Consider the following 20,575-nt stretch of genomic DNA (forward strand, 5'->3'; position numbering starts at 1 on the left):
ACCTCCCTAGTGACTTAGGGGATGGAAAGGCTGGTCCACACACAGGCCTCGGGGAGACAGAGGCCCGAGAAGCTGGCACATGGATGTGGTGGTCTGCTGTGGGGTGGGGGTGGCCTCAGGGGAAGGTGTCGGTGGGCACAGAGTCGGGGAGGAGCCTCTTCCTTGATCCCCTGACTCTGCTCCTGGGCACATCTGGAGGCTCGGCAGACCTGAGGCGGAGGCTATGAAGGAAGACACATTTCCCTGGATTCCTCAGCTATTCTGACAGGAAGTTGTGCATCACCGGGGCTGACAGGAAGGAAATGGCTCTGCTATTTGGAGAGAAATAGAGAATTCTGACTGGGGCTGAGGAAGAAGGTGTTGGCTTGTAGAAGCCGTTTTGTTCCGATTTAGGAACTCTTTTCTCCCCTCAGGCGATGGCTCCCTGTTTATTTTCCTCTAAATGACAAAGATTGAGTTTAGCTAATGAGAAGCTGAGAGAGGGAAGTGAGAAGGGGTCCTGTGAGATTTCAGGAGGTGGTGAGCCTTCGCAGGACGTGCGTCCTTCTGCTTTTAATCAGCGTTTCTTACCGGCTTCCTGCTTCGGAGCTGCAAGGCGACGAAGCGTTTTGTGATCACACACACACCACTCTCTCCTCCATCCACAAACCGTACCTTGGCACATGCCTTTGATTTCTATTTCTTTTTACCACCCACAAAAAACACAGTGAATCTTTTAATAGCACAAGGCCTTTTGAATCGCTAACCAATCGGTCGCCAAATCTGTCCAAAGTGCGCTCAGAATAGACGCTTTTAATAAAAGAGATTCTCTTTAAGCCAGGGTAAACCTGTGAAATTTGTACATTTCTTTGAGAGCATCTCTACAAATTTTACAATATTGAAATTGCCACCCAGTGACCTTTCAGAAAGTACTAGATAAATTACAAGAGACAAATAGACCAACAGGAGAAGTACAATTTCCAGTGCCTTGCCTACCAGGTTCTCAGGTGGAGTTTTAGAAATCCCTTGCTCCCTGGGCACCCTTCCCTTTGGCTTGTGGTGGCCTCTGCCTGCCTGCCTCTCTCCCTGCCCACTTGGATGTCCTTGGAGACGTTTGCAGCTCTTAAGGCAGCTCTGGTATGTGGCTCCCAGCCCCTTGTCCCATCTGTGTTTGCCTTTGCGCTCCACCATTCAAAATGCTTCCACTGGTGGCCAGAGCCCCCAGAAATGCTCTTCAGGGAGACTAGGGGTTGCTTTGAAAGGCTCGGTTGTTCTCCTGACTGGGTGTGCCCCAGCCACGTGGGCGGTGAGAACCGGGCTGGTGTTCAAACCTGGCCACCCTCCCTGTGGAGCAATCTCTGCGTCCAGCTCAGCCCTGGGTCACCTGAGTGTGGACTGTCCACTTTGTGGATTTCCCTGCCCCCGGCCCCAGGTCAGGTCCCCGCTGTCTTCTCTCCACAGTGGGCACCTTCCTTCCCTACCAGTTGGTGGTGCTCAGGAGATGTAAACCAGGTGGAGTATGCTGTTCATGCTCTGGGCAGGGAAAATGGAATTTGGAAGGCAAATGGTTTATCAGGTCACATCACTTAGAGCCCCTGAGGGGTCTTCTGGGGACTCACTGCTCCTTTGGGCTCTGGGATCCATTCCACCTGCAGGGCAGGTACCCAGAGATTTGCAGCCAGGATGGGGGTGGTGCTACACAGCTGGGTCCTGCTGCCAGGGGGCTGCTAATTGCATGGTCCTTGATGGCAACGGCCATATGTTGACGTGCTCAGTTCATGGATAAGTGAACTCAGCAACCGGGCAGTTGCTTTGCCATCACTCTTCAGTGACCTTTGTTCGCATCAGCTGGAAGCATCAGTTGGGGCCCCTGGATCTCAGGGGCTGCGTTCCCCACAGAGATACAATCTCACATGACTTTTGGTTGTGGTGAGACCCCACCACCCTCCCACATGAGGAGAAAGGGAGATCAGAGAGAAAGCTGGGGGTTACTGAGTATTCTGAGTGCTGCTGGCCCTTCTGGAGGTTAAGTAGCTTCACAACATAAACAAGGCGCTAGCAATGCTGCCCAGGGGTTCACTCACTCCTTAATTTGATAGTTAATTCTGCAAACATTAGTGAAGCTTTTCTCACCTACTGGGCACTATGCTAGGTGCTGGGGGTCGGGGAGAAACTGGAGGATGAAAGACTTGGCTCCCACACTCACAGAGCTCACAGCCTGGTAAACAGATGCTTAGTGCACTTAGATTGTCTCCCAGAGAGGCCTGGTGTCCAGCAGAGAGCACAGAAGAGGAGGCGGCCCAGGAGAGTGGGGCAGTGGGAGTAGTGAGAGCGTCCTTGGGTCTGGGTTGACTAGGAATGAGACAGGCCAAGAGAGGAAGGTCGCTCCTGGTCCAGGAAGCATGTGCAAAGGCCCAGAGACGTGACAGTGCAGAACACACATTGGAGTGTAACTAGAGATTCAGTGTGGCTGGTGTCTATGATATGATGGGACAGGAGAGGTAGGCAATGATCAGATAATGCAGGCGCCTTGCTTAAGGGGTTCATCTCTATCCTAGAGGCTGTGGGGAGCCACAGAAGGGATTTAGGCAGAGGTGTGGCCCAATTTGTGTGTTTTTAAAAAATTTCATTCTTTAAAAAAAATTTTATTACTGAAGTATAGTTGATGTATAATATGTAAGTTACAGATGTGCAATAGAGTGATTCACAATTTTTAAAGGTTATGCCTCAATTATAGTTATTATAAAATATTGGCTATATTCTCCATTTTGTACAATGTATCTTTGTAGCTTATTTTATACATAGTAGCTTGTAACTCTTAATCCTCTTTCCCCATACTGCCCTTCCCATTTCCCTCTCTCCACTGGTAACCACTAGTTTGTTCTCTATATTTGTGAATCTGCTTCTTTTATGCTATATTCACTAGCTGTACTTTTTTAGATTCCACATGTAAGTGATATTGTACAGTACTTGTTTTTTCTGTCTGACTTATTTCACTGAGCATAATATCCTCCAAGTTCATCCATATTGCTGCAAATGGTGAAGTTTCACTCTTTTTAATGGCTGAGTAATATTCCATTATATATTTGTACCACATGTTCTTTATCCATTCATCTGATGATGGACACTTAGGTTGCTACCATATCTTGGCTATTGTAAATAATGCTGCTGTGAACATTGGGTTGCACGTATCTTTCTGAATTAGTGTTTTTTTTTAAGACACATGCTCAGGAGTGGAATAGCTGGGTCATATAGTAGGTCTATTTTTAGTTTTTAAAGAAAACTTCATACTTTTCTTCACAGTGGCTGCACCAATATACTTTCCTACCAATAGTGTACAGAGGTTCCCTTTTCTCCACAACCTCACCAACATTTGTTATTTGTAGACCTTCTGCCATTCTGACAAGTATGAGGTGAAAAATCTCACTGTGGTTTTGATTTGCACTTCCCTGATGATTAGGGATGTCGGGCATCTTTTCATGTATCTGTTGGCCATCTGCATTTCCTCTTTGGAAAAATGTCTATTCAGTTCTGCCCATTTTTTTGATAGAGTTGTTTTTTTGGACGTTAAGTTGTATGAACTGTTTCTATACGTTGTATTTTAACTCTTTATCAGTCATATCATTTGCAATATTTTCTCCTATTCAGCACAATTTATGTTTTATATTAACTGCTGTGGAATCTATATGGTGTAGCAAACGGAGCCCTGAAGTAGGGAGTCTAGGGAGCTAAAATCTAGTTCTGGACCTAGCAGCTGATTGACCTCAGCCAGGTCTGGCCCCAGTGTTCTGGTTTGTAAGATGATGTTGTTCAGTCACTCAGTCATGTCCAACTCTTTGTGACCCTATGGACTGCAGCACACCAGGCTTCCCTGTCCTTCACTATCTCCTGGAGCTTGCTCAAACTCATGTCCATTGAGTTGGTGATGCCATCCAACCATCTCATCCTCTGTCACCACCTTCTCCTCCTGCCCTCCATCTTTCCCAACATCAGGGTCTTTTCCAGTGAGTCAGCTCTTCACATCAAGAGAAGACGCCAAGACCTGTCTGAACTCTGACATTCTCTGCACCCAAGACCTTGTCTCGTTTTGGCGTCCGCACCTTTTGTTCCACGCTTGTCCATCCAGCTCTGGTCTCCTGACGCATGTCTCCTGGCTGTCCCACCATGTTCAGCAGCTGGTGGCAGCTGGAGGGAGAGGGGTGAGTTCTTCAGGAAGAACACGCCCTCCTGACCCCAGAGCTCACTGGCCGCCTGGCCTTTTCCACCCCTGCAGGAGCAGCTTCTCTTTCCCCTGCCCCAGCCCACCTGGCTCCCCATGGCTCACAGTCCTGGGCCCAGCTGGGTTTCCTCAGCGAAGCAATTCATTCCCCTGGGTCTAACCATCCCCCCTCCTCCCTCCTAACCTCCCGCCGCCAATCCACCTGGCCCCAAGCGACAAGAGGCAGCTGATTCCGAGTCCCCGCCCGGAAGCCAGGACATCTGCGTGGAGAGATGTCAGTGCCTTTGGCCTGTGTAATCTTTTCCCTTTGCTCTGACCGAGGTTTTAAAAGCTTAGTAAGTCATCAACCTCAGTGGTTTTCTGGGAGCACCAGCATTCGATCTTCCTGCCTAGGGACCTGTGAGCCACTTCTGCAGGAGAATTGAAAACTGCTGTGGCTGGAAAGACAGGTTTTCCTCACAAGCCTCATTTGTTCCACTACGTTTGCAGGGTTATTGCTCCTGGTCCTAGAACTTCTCCAGGGTGAGGAGCTGGGAGAAGAGCTTGGCTGGGACTTCTGTTTTCCTAGGTCTCTGATCACAGCTGTTACATTTAAAGGCTTAAACCATGGGTTCTAAACAAATAAATATCTGTTTAGTTAGTGGAATGAGGAAATTACAAGTGAGTCAGATTCCATCCCCCCGCCCCCCATTTCTAAGTGTTATTTACTACCTGAATGATCAGACCTGCAATGGAGTCATTTTGCTTGATTCTCCTGGGGAATTTGACATGGTCTTTCATTCATTCTATTCACTCATTCATTCATTCATTTGAGTATTTATTGAGCATCCATTACTATGTGCCAGGCCCTGTGTGAAGTAATGAGGACAGAGAGGACCCAGACCCTGCCATGAAGCAGCCCAGAGTCTGGAGTGACCATGCAGTGAGAGCCTGGGGGCTCCAGCATAATGAGTTCCGTGCAGACCGAGAACTCTAGCCGACAGTCTTAACCCTGTTTCTGGAAAACAGGGAAACAGAAGTCATGCAAGAGGAAAGAAATGTGAGTGCGGAGAGTGAGATGAGGGCAGAGGAAAGAGAGAGATGGAAGAAAGGAAGCAGCAAACTCTCCCACGAGAGAGACGTTGCAGATGGCCCTCCAGTTCCTTGAGGCAGCTCATGGCCATGGGCAGCAAGAACCCAGCAAGGGGGAAACCGCCCTTGCCCCTCCCTGCTCTGTTCCCTCTCAGCTCGGCGCTGGCAAGCTGGGTCATAGGCAGGCACTTCCAGCTTGGTGCCTCAGTTCCCCTATCTGTAAAATGGGGCTTTGCACTGGGGGGTCTTAGAGATCATTGAACTAGGATGCTGTAACCAGTGCAGGGCAGAGTAGATACAGGAAGGAGCCCAAATAAACACCCTGGAAGTAGAAGGCAGTGTTTGTCTGGCTTCTCCCATCTCAACACTGAGATACCCTTAGGTGTCTGAGGCCTGTGGGTGTGCTGCCATTCCCCTGCTAGCAAGAGGTTACTTCCAGCAACTCCCTCCGCTGACTAGTGGAAGAAGGAAGGTTCTGGGTCTCCATGTTTGTATATTTTTCTGGTGTGGACATTTTTTTCTTGGCATTTCTTTTTCTTTCTGATGGTAAGGTCACTTGAATGGCTCCAGGTACAGTGTGAGTCTGCAGAGTGGGCCTGCAGCATGTGATTCGTTGGACAGGCTCCTTGGCAGGCCTGCCTCCAGCTGCCTGCAGAGGCTGTCCTGAACGCCTCAGTGTGAGGCCAGGTCAGACTACTGAAGCCCCAGGGTCACATTCTGGAGGGCTCCAGTGCAGGTCACGCTCATTGATTGCTGAACAAAACAGTGTTTTGGCAACACAAGGTTATTAGTAGGAGAATTGGGCTTCCTAGCTAGGTGACCTTGGGTAATTGCTTAAATACTCTGAGCCTCGGTTTTCCCATCTGTGAAATGGGAGTGACTCTCCCTGTCTCCCGGAGATCCAATAAGAAACTGCAAGAACGTGCTTTGTAAATTGGGAAGCCCTAAACTGACACCCATGACACAATGATTCAATAGCAAATATATTCTGATATTCAGCCTTCTGCATGGTTGTAGCCTCTTCTGTGCTAGTAATTCAAGCCACAGAGGGTTAAGGCAGCTAGGCACATGACTGAGATTGTCCGTGATTGATAGAATAGACCTGAGAAGAGTGACATATAATTGCAGTTAATCCATGCACTGTGACACTGACACTGCCCTGCTGAAAACTATCTACTAATAATTGCTTTGATCTAGAAAAATGATGCCGGTCCATGAGCCTGGGAGCAGGGACCCTGGCCAAGGGTCTGCTAATGGCAGCACTGAGCCCAACCGCTGCCACTGGACAAGGTGGGGGGGGGGGGCTAGGAGACATGGAAGCAGGATGGCAGGGAGGGGCCCCCAATTCTCTGAGACCCTATGGCAGGAAGTGCTACGTATGTAGTCATGTGATTCACTAAATAGGGACGTTTTTGAGAGCATGACATTAATAATTGCTATTCATATCAATAACTATGCCAGACAATAGGCATAAACTGGTCTCCCCAGAGAAAACCTGCATATATATATATATATGGTCACTGTGTGCACAGACAGTTTGGAGCTTCGGGAACTCTTAGGTGGTAGAGCATTTCCAAAGTCACTATTTGGTCTTCACAATAACTGTGGAAGGAAGAAAGGATTTTTTACTCATTTAATGGATATCAAAGATAGAGTGAACGTGCTCGAGTGTTCTTGCCTGGAAAATCCCACGGACAGAGGTGCCTGGTGGACTATAGTTCATGGGGGTCGCAGAGAGTTGGGCATGACTGACTGAGCACAAAGATGCGGCTGGAGCTAAACCAGTCCAGTTGGGGTCTTGGGCCTGGCCTGCCCGGTGGCTGAGCACATGCGGGTAGAGGACAGCTGGCCAGGATCAGGAAGCTCTGGGGCCGGGGAAACACATGGGCGCAGAGGGAGAGACCCTGCAGCTTGGGCTTCAGAAGAGTCGAGTGACCACACCCATGGGGCGTGCAGGGCGCAGATGCCAACAGGGACTTTGCTCGGGTCTTCTCCAGTCCTGAGCTCAGAATCAGAAGACTCTGCCCCTCATTACTCACATGATCTCAGCTATTTGTGTGATCGTTGTGGGCCCCAGTTTCCTCTTTTTTCGAATGGGGACAATAATTCCTTGTCATAAGGATTAAGTGAGACCCTGTGTGAAAACGTGTGGCCTCAGAGACTGACATGCCATCGGTACTCAGTAAATCCGTGCAGAGTCAGAATCTGGAGAGAATTCCCAGGAGCAGTACGCTTTACAGCAGCAGTCCCCAACCTTTTCAGCGCCAGGGACCAGTTTCATGGAAGACAGTGTTTTCCATGGACCAGGGGTAGGGGGATGGTTTCGGGATGACTCAAGCACACTACATTTACTGTGCACTTTACTTCTATTATTACATCAGCTCCACCTCAGATCACCAGGCAGTAGATCCTGGAGGTGGGGGACCTCTGCTTTAGGGCACCATGGGGATCCTTCTACCTTGAAGCAGTTCTGACTTGGACCAGGTAGAGTAGATGTACTCCAGCCTTGAAATCAGGGCTGCTTCCAGCTCTTGCAGGGAGGAGGTGGATAAGAGAAATACAGGAGGGAATTGAGAGTTTTCTGACTCCCCTAAGCTGTGATTATCTCCTGTATCCACTGTGTGGGGTGGGGGCTGCATCCAAGGAAGCTTCAGGCCTTGTGATTCCCTGGAAGTTCTGAACACACAAGCGGCCCATGTTGGCTGGCTGCCTTGGCCATTTAGGCTCAAGGATAAGCTTGCTCGGACATGAGCAGGAGTTACGGCTCCTGGGGTGCCCTGTTGCTGGAATTGATGGCAGCTCAGAGCCAAAGGTAGGCAGGTTGGCAACAGTTTGGTGCCGGAGAGCTAGTGAGTGAGAAAGAGTGATAAAAATGCCACATCCGGCCTATTAATAGTCCGTGTTTGGTCTCCACCACTTCTATCAACATCGTCCATCACATCTAAACAATTGAAAAGCCTGTGCCAAGCGCCTAGGAGTTAACAACTCATGGCTGTGCTGAATTTCTGAAAAAACAGTATTTCCACTTCTTATGCAGTTCCGAAATGCCAATTGTTCCATGCCAACTGGTTATTTTTCCAGACCATTTCCCTTTATTTATGTTTAAGCTTTTCGAGTTTTAAGCAAGAAGATAGAGAACCTGGACTAGGTGATTATTATTTCTCCTGATTTGCCCTTGAATGAGCCATAGAAGAAATGTCCCTTCCCCAAACATGAACTGAGTATGTGCAGAGGGGTGGGAGAGGAATCAGAGAGGGGTCCCACCCCTTGTAGGGGTGTGTGGCTGATGGGCAGGCAGGATGGGGACGTGGCAAAAATACCAGCCCAGCCCTCAGAAGACTTAGGGCAAGATAAGCCTTTTCTGTTACCTGGTGTGGGGTCTTGACTGGGGGCAGAGCCCCTCGCTGGGCCCCCATTTCCTTGCCTATAAAGTGGGGTGGTTAGACTAGACAGCTGAGGGGGCCCCTTCCCGCTGAGTCTGTGCGTTGAGTGGAGGACTTGCTGTCTCACGTTTATTGGCAAGAGCCCGGGTGTGGAAGTGGAAGGAGGATGATGCTGTCCTTGGGCTGCTGCTCCGGGAAGCCTGGAAACGTGGCAGGGGAAACACAGGACAGGGCTGTTCCTTATCCGGGAAGCTCCAGCCTTCAGAGATGTCTGTGCAGCCTGCCAGGCGGTTGTTTTTCTCACCATATGTGATTTCTGGGCATCTTAAAATTTTCACTTGGCCCAAACATTGCCAGGCTCAGGGGTTGGCTGTGCTGCGTGTGGGGATGGAAGTGGGCTTGCATCTGGGTACCAGGCTGGGAGTAGGCAGAGAATTGTGCTGTGGAAGCCTCTGATGAGGTTGGAAGGTGTTGCTGGGATCATGGTGCTGCTTCTGCTGCTACAGCAGCCTCTGGTGCAGACAGAGCCAGGGGCTGAAGGGTGAAAAGAAGGAAGAGAATTGTGTGGAGGGTGATGAGGCTGAGAGATGAAGGGTGGGGGTAGTCTGTGGCTGTCAGGTGGTAGGAATTCTTATTTCAAAGACTACCCATCTGAAGAGGTTCAGTTTACCCAGTTCATTGGGTAAACTGGTTGACCACAGCTCTTGCAGAGACTCCAGGAGTCTGGTGCATCTCCTGGGGCTGGATGGAGAGAGAGAAGCCCAGGCCTGGGTCAGACCTGGCCTGGTCTGGTTTGGTTCTCGCTGGGAACCCAGTGTGCACACAGAACCTTCTGCAGAGCAAGGTGATTCCTGTTGTTTTCTTGGTTTGGGGGCCACATAGGTTTTAATAAGAGGGGAAAAAATGACTTCAAAGCAAGCCATCCAGAAAGCAGTTATTTGTCTCCAACTTTCTAGAACATTAAGAAAAGGGGTCCCCTGCCACCTGGAGGAACTATGGGGTTGATGGTCTTGGTGAGGGTAGCACTGGATATTTGCAAGGAGAAGCCCCTCTCACAGTGATGGCAAACCAAGCAGCCTTCTGGTAGGGCTCTGCCACAGCTGAGGGGGTGAAGTAAGCTTAAGTGGTTCTCTGTAACGGGGGACCCCCAGGCAGCCAGGATGCATGTTGGGCCTAGGACAAGAGACCTTCAGTGTGTGCTTCTCCTGAGATGATGGTGGGGATTGGGACCTTCAGAATGAGATGCGTAGTGACAGGTGTGCATTCATCAAAGCTGGAGAAGGTTGTATGGGGCTTTCTGACACTGTAAGAGTGATGTAATTGCCGACTGGCCAAGAGCACGCACATTCCACAAGCACAGGAGGATGAAAGGTAATCAGGAGCAGATTGTTTATTGGAGAAGGAAATAAAGTGGCTAGGTGAGAGGTTTGGAGGTGACTTCCAGGGTAGGAATCCAGGCTTTTGGAAGACAGATAAGTTTAGAGCTCTTATATCTTCAGAAACGGGGCGGGTAGCAGGGATAGCTGCCTTGTGAGCCTAAGCCTGGGAGCGCCCAAACCAGCTTCTAAGCTTTGTTTCAACACAGGCAGGTGTTTGATAGGGGCTGAGCTGGCCTCACTGGGCCTCAGTGTCCTCATGCAGAATGAAGGTGGGGACAAGCTGATTTCCAGGGGTGCCTCCAGGTCTGGTATTTGTATTTTTATTGGTATTTGTCTTGGGGAGGGGCTTGCTTTTTGAGGACTTATGCATAGGCACATGTGATACCAAGATCAGAGTGAGGCTTTACAGAGGCATTTGTTTGTTTAGCTTTACTGGGGGCTAAGCACCTCAGAAAGCTGAAGCCAGGTCTGTGAAAAAGTCAGAGCCTTTCCAACATAGAATAGATTGCCTTGATAGGAAGTGAGTTCCCCGTCCCTGGAGGCAATCAAGCAGAGACTGAATGACCATATGACAGGAATCTTATGGAGATTCATGAGCTGTTTAGGAGAGTCACGAGCCATTTAACTAGATGGCGTTTAAATTTCTTTTTAACTCTAAGGAATGCCACTGCTTATGCATGTGATTGTTCAACAGCATTTCCTCAAGACAGTGATGGCAGCCCCAGCCTTCTGGGCTTCTTTCTTGTGCCCCTGGAGGAGCAGTTCTCATCTCTGGCCTGCACATTTGCATCACTGAAATGTTCTTTGAAATGTCAGTGTCCAGGCCTCACCTGCAGAGGTTTGAGTCAATTGTTCTGGGGTGGAGATCAAGGTCCCTCTGTGCTGTTGGTGCCTGGTGGGCACCCTTCCCCCCTGCATTCTCTCTGATCGGGTGAGGAGACTCAATGCCACCCCCCAACTCCCAGTTTCATTCTGCCTTGGTATTGAGCTCAAAAGTCTAACCTTTCAACATTCATTCACCTAACAAACTTTTGTAAAGTGCTTACTTCCTGTTGGAAGTCCTAATGGGCCAGTTCTTGACTACTTCAGGAGCAACCAGCCCCAAACTGCCCTAAGAGAGACCTCATTATGTGTATTTTGATGTCCCACACTTAGCACAGTGCCTGGCACATGGCAAGTATGTAATAAAAATTTTGATTGAATTGCATGGAATCTTTGCCAATATTGTAAGTGGGGCAGGAAAATAAATTATAAGTAGGCATGCAGTAGAGAATTCATGATATGCCAGTTCCCCTCTGCTCAGACCTTGTAAAGGAAACCATCTCCTTAATTGGAATTATGTTTGTGGCCCTAGGGATGACCCATCTGACTTGATATTTTGGTAGTGTGGTCTTCCAAATGACCTTTTTGTCCTCTCTCGGGGCATTGCACGGCAGGAGAGCCGAGGCTTGGAGAGGATGGTTTCCTCTTAATTGGTGTCCCGGTCATCGTGCTGGCTTCAGTAACCATTACCAGGCCACTGTCTGCTCAGACCCAATGCCCTTGTATTAGCTGCACGGTGTCCCTCAGCCATCAGATTTCATTTCCTTCTGGGAGTGACAACTCGGAGGGCCGCAGAGAAACGCCCCAGGCCAACCTGACTTTACAAGTTTTATTTTGAGGCCTTTGGGGTCCTTCCTTGCACAAGAGTTTTCTGCCTGACCTCCTAACTGCAGGCCTGGTCTGGGCTGCACTTACAACGATGATGCAGACCCCCAGACCTGACCTCAGGTTGCTCATATTCTGTCATGGTAGTAAGTGACCGAGGTTTAATGGTGACATGACTGGGGCCTCCTCAGAGAGCCGTGAGGTGGGGGATTAGTCCTGCCTGGGAAGGCTGGGCTGGAAAGGGTGATGTTCTGATGATCGGTGGGCATCCTATATGTCATAAGACTCTCTGGGTGGAGAGAGCCCAGACCTTGAGGTCTGGCTTTGGCCCGGGTTAGAATCTGATCGCCACTTCATCCTCACTTGGGGATGGTGGGCAAGCGACAGAGCCTCCCTGGGATTGTCCTGAGATCTAAAGCCATCACACCAGTGCCTGGCCATGCTAAGCACACAGTAGATGCTGGCTGTCACTTTAATTTTTTATATGTGAATAGTTAACTACAGAATGATGTTCAATTGTATGGAGATCCCAGTTTGTTTATGCGTCTCCGATTGATAGACATCTGAAATGTTCTCTGATTGATAGACGTTTGAAATGTTCTCTGGTTGATAGACATTTGAAATGTTCCAGTTTGGGGCCATTATGTTTTTTATTTATTTGTGTTTTGGCTGTTCTGTCAGGCATATGGGATCTTAGTGCCCTGATCAAGAATTGAACTTGTGCCCCCTGCAGTGGAAGCATGGTCTTAACCACTGGACCACCAGAGAAATCCTATGGCTGTTATTTTGATTGTTTATTAGTTGTCATGTATTTGGAAGCTCAGGATGGAAGTGTCTACCTGCTTGACACATCTCAAAATATTCCCCCCTTCATTCAAATATTCGAGTTTCGACTAATACTTATTGACCTACTGTGTGTAGGACAATGTCCGAGGCACCAGGATATAGAAGTGGACAAATGAAACTGAAAAATACTACCCTTCTGGGGCTTCCATCTTGGTGGTGAGCGACAGCCCCTGGGACCTGGTGAAGACACATACTCACCTACACAGAGGGCTCGGGAAGGTGGGAAGGTGCCTGCAGCTTGGTCTCCACTACCCAGGCTGATGCTTAGCCCTGGTGGGCATCCAGCAGGAGACGGCCTCTTGCTCTCCTCGTCTGCACAGAGAGCCTGCATGCTCAGAAAAAAGCATCTTTGGGGAGAAGGCACTCTCTGAAGCCTCCTTTGGTCTCTGGTTAGTCTGTAATCCTCACCTCACATTCAGGATGTAAGGAGCCACTTGTATGTCTTCTCTCTCAGCATGGGCCCTCTGCCCATTCCTTCCAGGCTCTATGCACCTGCCCTTCATCTGCCAGGTGGGATTCGGGCTCAGCAGCCCGGGGGGGTGAATGGGTTTTGCAAGTACCCAGCATGGGGCCTGGGTATAGTTAAGTGCTCCATAAATATTTATAATGTGAATGAATGAGTGAATGAATGTTTGCCCCACTGCACCAAAGCTGTCTTTCTGAAAGGCCTGGGCGGGGTGGGGGGGGGATCTTTGTATATTGTTGCAAACCTCAAATGCTGATGATATTGGAGGGGTATTCTGCAGCCCCTCCCTGACCCACAACTGAGACACAGCTGACTTTCCCCGCATTGACGTCTGTGTAGCGAGAGAAATGGTGCTTGGCTACAAGAGAATGTGAGCTTTTCTTTCTGTGAAGAAAGAATGAGTTTTTTCATATGCATTATTTTACTGTATTCTCCAATACTAATGAGAGTTGATCCTGTTAGATCTGGCTTGCAGAGAAGGAAACAGAGGCCCAGAGAGGTTAAGTGACTGGTCCAGTGGCACATAGTCAGCAACAGAGATATGACTTGAATTCTGGCTTTTTGGTTTCAAATCCCATGTTATTTAGAAAAAGACAATGGTAATTTTCTTTGTTAGCCATCTTGTTCTATTTGAGGAGAAGTTGGCATGAGTGAGTTTTGTTGCTGACTGTTTCACAGTCACAGTTTTATCATGTATAGAAATGCTTGAGAAAAGGGGAAAAAAGGAAAAAATGTTGGGAGTGTCCCTGTGACCTATGTATGTTTCATGGCCAGTGCCATCAGCCAGTAGGCTTCAGGGACTATTTGGTCCAAGAGTCTCATTTTACTGGGGGGTATTGAGGTCTAGAAGAGTGATGCAGCCTGTCCAAAGCCAGGCATTTATCACAGAGGTGGCTGAGACCTCCTGGGTCCTCTGATGGCAAGCCCAGGGCCCAGCTCAAGACTTCTTGGTTATGAAGCACCCTGGGTTCTTAGCACTTCTCTCTTCTCAGGCCTGTCAGAGGCCCAAGTGCCCTCTGAGGCCCCCAGGGTCCACCTTCCCATCCCATCATGCAGCTTTGCCTGTTTTCCTTATTCTAAAGTTAGACATCCAAGGATGCAGAGGGTCTGAGTGATTCCCCTCTGGGCCATGAGTGACCAAAACCAGATTCTGGTGGGATCCAGGCGGGGCAGTCACTCTGCGGATGCCAGGAAGAGTCAGGGATGTATTTAAATGAGGCGGCTTAACCCGGGATGATGAGCCTGACCTAGGAGATGAGCATTAGAGTGAAAGGTGTGGAGGGCGAATGAGAATAAGAGATCATGAGGAGGCAGGAGAAAAGCAGAGGAAGGAGGAAGTCAGGGGTTTGATTCTGGCATGAAAGCACCAGGTTGAGGAAAGAAGCCGAGTCTCAGCAGAGAACATCAACCAAGAATACAGTCTTCCTGGCCAGTGGACGAGGGGCTGGATTTTAATTTGCATAGCATTAATTAGCAAGAGTGTCCAATTAGGACAGCCATTTTAGGGCCACAGTATTAAGCTGATGCTGAAATGTTAATCAGTTTTGGAGCTTCTCCATGAAATTGAAGGAAAAGTTGACCTTATTAAGCAGAAAAGAGTTCTAAATCAATTATTTCCCAAATCGAATGCATAAAACGTAGATCTTAATTCAGGAGATACATACTTTAGATGGTTTCGCCTCTTCCCCTTTGGGGATTCCAGCCAGTGACAGAGATCATGAATAGGCCTCACGTGTACACATGCGTACTCATTCTTGGGGGAAGGCACCTCTACATTTGTTACCTGACACGTTTCACTTGTTTTCAGTGCCCTTCCAGGACTCTGCTTGCAAGTATGGTTTTCTGTTATTTTCAAATGTTCCAACAATAAAACACATTTAGGACTTCAAAGTCTCTGGGAAGATCTACCGTAATCATTACAATTCTGGCTTGTCTTTGGAAGTTACAAGGCAGGCGGGGAGAGCAGTTTATACAGCTGGCTCAGGAGCCAGGAACACACTCCATCACACTCCACACAGCCTCAGGGGAGGAAGGGCTGGAGCGGTTCTGAGAAGGTTCACTGCAGAAACTGGAGGCTGGGAAGGTCTGACCCAGCAGGGCAGGTGGGGTGTTGATGCATGGACAGAGCACGGGACCTGAAAGCAGATTATCTGGAATAAGTCCTGCCTCCATTTTTTGGTCACATCCTTGGACAAATTAGGTGACTTCTCAAAGTCTCAGTTTCCTCCTCTGTAAAAGGGGGTTGACAATGCCCACCATGCATGGCAGGCCCCTACAGCAGTGCTTTACAACAGATTGTTGTCATCAATGAGAAGTCATAGATCTGTGAAGGGCTGGTTCTTGTCTTGGAGCAAAACAGGGACCACGCAGATGGGGGCATCTTGTAGGAATGTAGTTCACCCTCCTTCCCTGCTAGGAATCCCCTCTACAGCACCCTGATGGCTGTAGCCAGCCTCTACTAGGATGACACAAACTCAGCATCTCACATGGGAGTCTAGTTCATTTTGAAGGCATGGGGGGAGCATGGTATTTAGAAAAATCTGATGCATAGCTAAAATCTGGGCTAGGTGTATGACCTTGGAGAAGTCACATTGTCTCTATGACTCTCAGTTTACAAAAATTATTTATTTATATTTTTGGTTGTCTTAGGTCTTTGTTGCTGCGTGTGGGATTTCTCTAGTGGTAGAGAGCAGAGTCTACTCTTTGTTGCAATCCTGCGGCTTCTCATTGCCGTGGCCTCTATAATTGCAGAGCCCGGGCTCTAGGCGTGCGGGCTTCAGTAGTTGTGGCAGATAGGCTCAACTAAGCATGAGCTTAGTTGCTCCACGGCATGTAGAATCTTCCTGGACCAGGGATCCAATTTATGTCCCCTGCATTGGCAGGCAGATTCATATCCATTGCACCATCAGGGAAGTCCCTCAGTTTTCTTTTTAATCAGTAAAATGGAGACATTATGACCTCATCTGTAGGGTAAGGATGCAAAGTAATTTGTGAAAAAGGCATAGTCTGGGACCTGGTATGTAGTTGACACTTAATAAACATTAGGTCAAAATAAAAGCACTATTATTAAAAAGTTTCAAGAAGCACTCATTAAGCACTTGTTGTACTCAGAGCATCAGAGGTAATACAGTTGAGTACCCTGACACTTAATAGAATCATACTATATATTTTCAGTCATTTTTACATTAAAAATAATTGGAAATATATACATAGTTTTGGGGTCTGGATTTATCACTTGATATTGAATCATGAACCTTTCCTGACGTCTTCAAATATTCTCTACAAAAGTGGCTTTAAGTGAGAACATAGTGTTCCATCACTGGCTAGTCTCCAATTTGCTTACCCACTCTAATATTTGGGAGCATTTAGGAATAAATGGCTTTGAAAAAACAACTCTCATCTGTTGAGATATGATTCGTAAGCATTCTTGTGTATTAAGGATTATTCCTCTATTGTTTAAAAGTGCTGAGTTGCAGGGGAGAAGGGTTGATCGGTTGGGGTGATCACAGGGCTTGTGTATGTATGTACACACACCTATTTGGCCCCCACTCACTGCCATCTAAGGGCCAAACGGACTTATCGAGCTGGGAGGGAGTACTGTGATCAACTCAGCCCAGTCCCGCAGGCCCTCAAGCCCTACAGGTGCTTGGGTTTGCTTCCAGAGTTATTTCGCCTCCGTGAGAGGAATCTTCCACATGCCCAGCACAAGCTGCCAGGCCTGAGCTACTGGAAGGGGACCTTCTAGCTCCCTATCCATGGACTTTGCCTTAGTTTTTGGCCCCCTCCTTTTTTTTTTTTTTTTAATCTCTTTATGGCATGTGGCAGCTAGCCAGCCCTGATGGCTGCCATCATCCAAAGAACCATATCAATTTCAAGCTTATTTGGAGATCAGGCAGCAAAGAAAAGATAATTCAGCATTTTAACAAATAGAAAACATTTCTAGTCCAGCTGACTTCTTTGACATATTTTTGGCTATTAAAAATTGTTGATGGTTTATTTTTTATTGACATGTGCTAGAGACTGCAAAGAAATCTGTAAAGTAGCGCTCATTCCCGCTGATCCAGTGCACATTCATCCCCTCATGGGGCTGGAGCTGGCCAACGAGGTTTCACTGGCCAAAACCAAGAAGAAGGTGGAGTTGCCTTTTACGTAAAGGCTTAGAGTTTTAGAACAAAAGGAAGAGGCTCAAAGGAGAGGAGACAGCATCTGGCCTCTTTCCCTTTATTTCTTCCTCTAAAAATGATGGAAATAGACTTGGATTCTGATTTCGGTTAATTTCTGCCAAAAGAAATTAATTAGAGTTTGAAATATGCAGCTGATCCCAAATCCTTCCCTGGGGAGGTGTGATGCTCCCCAGATGTCTTCAGACCCCTTTGAGAAGAAAGTGATGGTCATTTCTGGCTCGAAAACATTATGATCTGTTCCCAGTTGATTTCTAAAGGGGAAGTGGCCTTTATCCTCAAAGTCTGAGTGTCCCTGAATTCACCACCTGCTCTTCAGCCCCACTAGGTCTTGTGGTTTGGATGGTGTTTCAGGCACCCAATAGTGCTTTCAAAGATTGGAACCTTCCAAAGGGCTGAAATTGTGTTCTGTTTTGTCCTGGGCCCTTAATTGGAGCGGCATAGTACTCCTCGAGATATCTCTGTGCCTGTGTGCTGAGTAAATGATTGCAGGCTGCTCTTCATTAAGTATAGAACATACAAGAGGCTGAATGAAAAGTGGCTTATAATTAGACCATCATCTGCGAAGAGCAAAATGGACATCTTTCCCTGCAGCTGGATGGTCCTACATAGTATAGAAAGTTGGGATCTGTGTATAAGCCAGTTTGGAAGCTTCTGGTAGGCAGGGGATCTCTGTAAATATCCTGTAGTGTCTAGCACACTGTTGGACACCTAGCAGGTGCTCAAGAAATGAGAAGTGGTTGAAATTGTCATGAAAGAATGAGCTCCTGCATGGGTTCTCCTGTGGGTTCCCAGCACTAAGTGGGCCCCAGAACTGTATCAAGTAGATGAATGGTAGATTGGCAGACACCAGGGAGAGCTGCTCTCTTTCCATCTCAGCATGCAAAGGGTGGTTGAGAACACAAACCTGGGCATCTGGGAATCCTGGGCTCAAATCCAAGCCCTCCACTGATTGCAATGGCTGCCCCATATTGGACCCCTCCTCCTCTAACGCTGGAGATCTCAGGTACCCCTCCCTCTGTTTCCGAAAGCTTGCTTTCTTGGACAGTGATGTCTCCCCCCTCTCTCCTGGAGGTTGCACGTGGTAGCTAATTATATCCCACCTTTGAGACCTGGAGGAGGAGATGGGGACTCACTCCAGTATTCTTGCCTGGAGAATCCCATGGACCGAGGAGCCTGGGGGGCTATATAGTCCATAGAGTCGAAAAGAATCGAACATGACTGGAGTGACTTAGGATGCACTCACGCACCTTTGAGACACTTTCCATTATTATCTTAAGTTGTCATTTGGGTCTGTGTAAATGGACACTTCTCACATTTTTATTGTTTCCTACCAAAGAGTGGGCTGATCACTTGTGGGCGGTGAGTCAGAAGCCTTGGCTTTGAACCCTGGCCCAAGCCACTCACCCCTCTGAGCCTTCACCTATAGCATCTATACAGTTGGGTGAAAGACCAAGGGCTGTCCTGAGGATGGATGAGAACAAGGTGTGAAACCACCTTGAAAACAGTAAGTTGCTTTGTAGACGGCAGGCATTTTATGATTCTGGAGCACAGGGACTGTCTCTCAGGATGCATGGGGCTACAACACCGTGCTTGGAAGTACTGCCGGCTCTCTGCTACCTTTGTTCAGGGCTGTGTTGCCGCCTTCCTCCGGGACTGGGAGCCACCTCTGCTCCCTGGCTTCCAAATGCCCAGGAGGTACCAGCCCTGCAGAGAAGGTGAGGGAAATGACAGTAGCCATCCCTCACAGGGCCGGGTACCGGGCTAGGCACCTTACATATTGTTATTCAGTTGCTCAGTCGTGTCTGACTATGCGACCCCATGGATTTGCAGCATGCCAGGCTTCCCTGTCCTTCCCCGTCTCCTGGAGTTTGCTGGAGCTCATGTCCTTTGAGTCGGTGATGCCATCCAACCATCTCATCTTCTGTCATCCCCTTCTCCTCCTGCCTTCACTCTCACAGAGTGCCTTTATCTTTCACAGCAGCCCTGAGAGGTAGGTACTGCTATTATCCCCATCTGATGCCGGAAGCCCCTGAGTGCAGAGGCAGAGAGAGCAGCCTGAGATCACATGGCTAGTAAGTGGCTGTGTCCGGGGTTGGATCCAGTGGGCCGGTCTGGAGCGCTTGCTGCTAACCATGTGGGTCCCCTAAGCTGCCCTGAGGCTGGAGGACTGCAGCAGAGGCCAAATGACCCACGTGCCTCCCCCAGCCTCAGCTGAAGGGACCCTCAGGGCCCTTCTCCTGCCCAGGAACCTCGCTGTGTGCTGCTGTGCTCGGCCCCTTCCCTCTCCAGGAATTCTTCCACTGCCCTCTCTTCCTTCTGCACCCTCGGCCTAAAACGGGAGAGCCACCAGCAGGATGTTCTCATTCATTCCTGAAAGAACTCTGCATTGTCAGGATGGAAGGGACCTTGGAATCCTCTGGTTCAGGTTTGTTAAGAGGAAAGAGAGGCCGAAGCTGGCACAGTATTGATGTCCAAACCAGATAATACAGCACAGAGAAGAATTATGTTCATATGACTTATGAGCATGAAGGCAAAAATTCTAAACAACACATCAGCAAACTGGATCTAGCCATGTATAACAAACACAATACATCACGCCCAAGCAGAGTTCATCCCAGGAATGCAAATATGATTTAACCCTAGAAAACAGAGGCTCAGAGGGCAGCTGCTGAGACTGAGCCAGCCTATGGCCCAGCCCAAGGTGCTTTCGGGGATCTGGTTACCTTTGTGCTGTATCCTGCTCCTGGGAGGTGCTGGTGACAGTCTTTTTTTTTTTCCCTTTATTTATTTATTTATTTATTTTTTCAGTGGGTTTTGTCATACATTGATATGAATCAGCCATAGATTTACACGTATTCCCCATCCCGATCCCCCCTCCCACCTCCCTCTCCACCCGATTCCTCTGGGTCTTCCCAGTGCACCAGGCCCGAGCACTTGTCTCATGCATCCCACCTGGGCTGGTGATCTGTTTCACCATAGATAATATACATGCTGTTCTTTCGAAACATCCCACCCTCACCTTCTCCCACAGAGTTTCCTTTGTTGTCACTGCCCCTCACCACTTTATGTAGCCTCAGAGTGAAATGTTCTGTCCTGGATTTTTTCTAATCCTCTCTTTCCATTTCTCCTGCAGGATTCCATGTTTTCGTTGGCCCTGAAATGCCTTATCAGTCTGTCTACCATCATCCTTTTGGGTTTGATCATCGCCTATCACACACGTGAAGTCCAGGTAGGTGCCCTTGCCAACATCCCTTCATGCCGGGGTCGTTCCTCTGCTCGAGGCTGAGCCCACCCCCGGCCCCCTCAGGAACTAGCTGGGGAATCTCACCAGACAGTATGCGAGATTGTGGCTCTTCTCTTTCGGTTTGGGCCCTCATGGAAGAGGTAACTGTGAGGCTGCT

The 20,575-nt window shown here is 48.5% G+C and overlaps 1 protein-coding gene across 3 annotated transcripts in view; it reads left to right on the plus strand.

The window, feature by feature from the left end:
* The window catches only part of KCNN3 (potassium calcium-activated channel subfamily N member 3), a 169,529-nt gene that overhangs the window by 25,305 nt on the left and 123,649 nt on the right, over nt 1–20,575 (plus strand). For all 3 annotated transcript variants that reach the window (XM_043455201.1, XM_043455208.1, XM_043455215.1), the window contains exon 2: nt 20,308–20,403. In XM_043455201.1, coding sequence (XP_043311136.1) covers nt 20,308–20,403 — 96 coding nt within the window. The remainder of the gene's footprint in view (nt 1–20,307; nt 20,404–20,575) is intronic.

Source organism: Cervus canadensis, chromosome 2 (genome assembly GCF_019320065.1).
Source record: "Cervus canadensis isolate Bull #8, Minnesota chromosome 2, ASM1932006v1, whole genome shotgun sequence".
Lineage (NCBI taxonomy): Eukaryota > Metazoa > Chordata > Mammalia > Artiodactyla > Cervidae > Cervus > Cervus canadensis.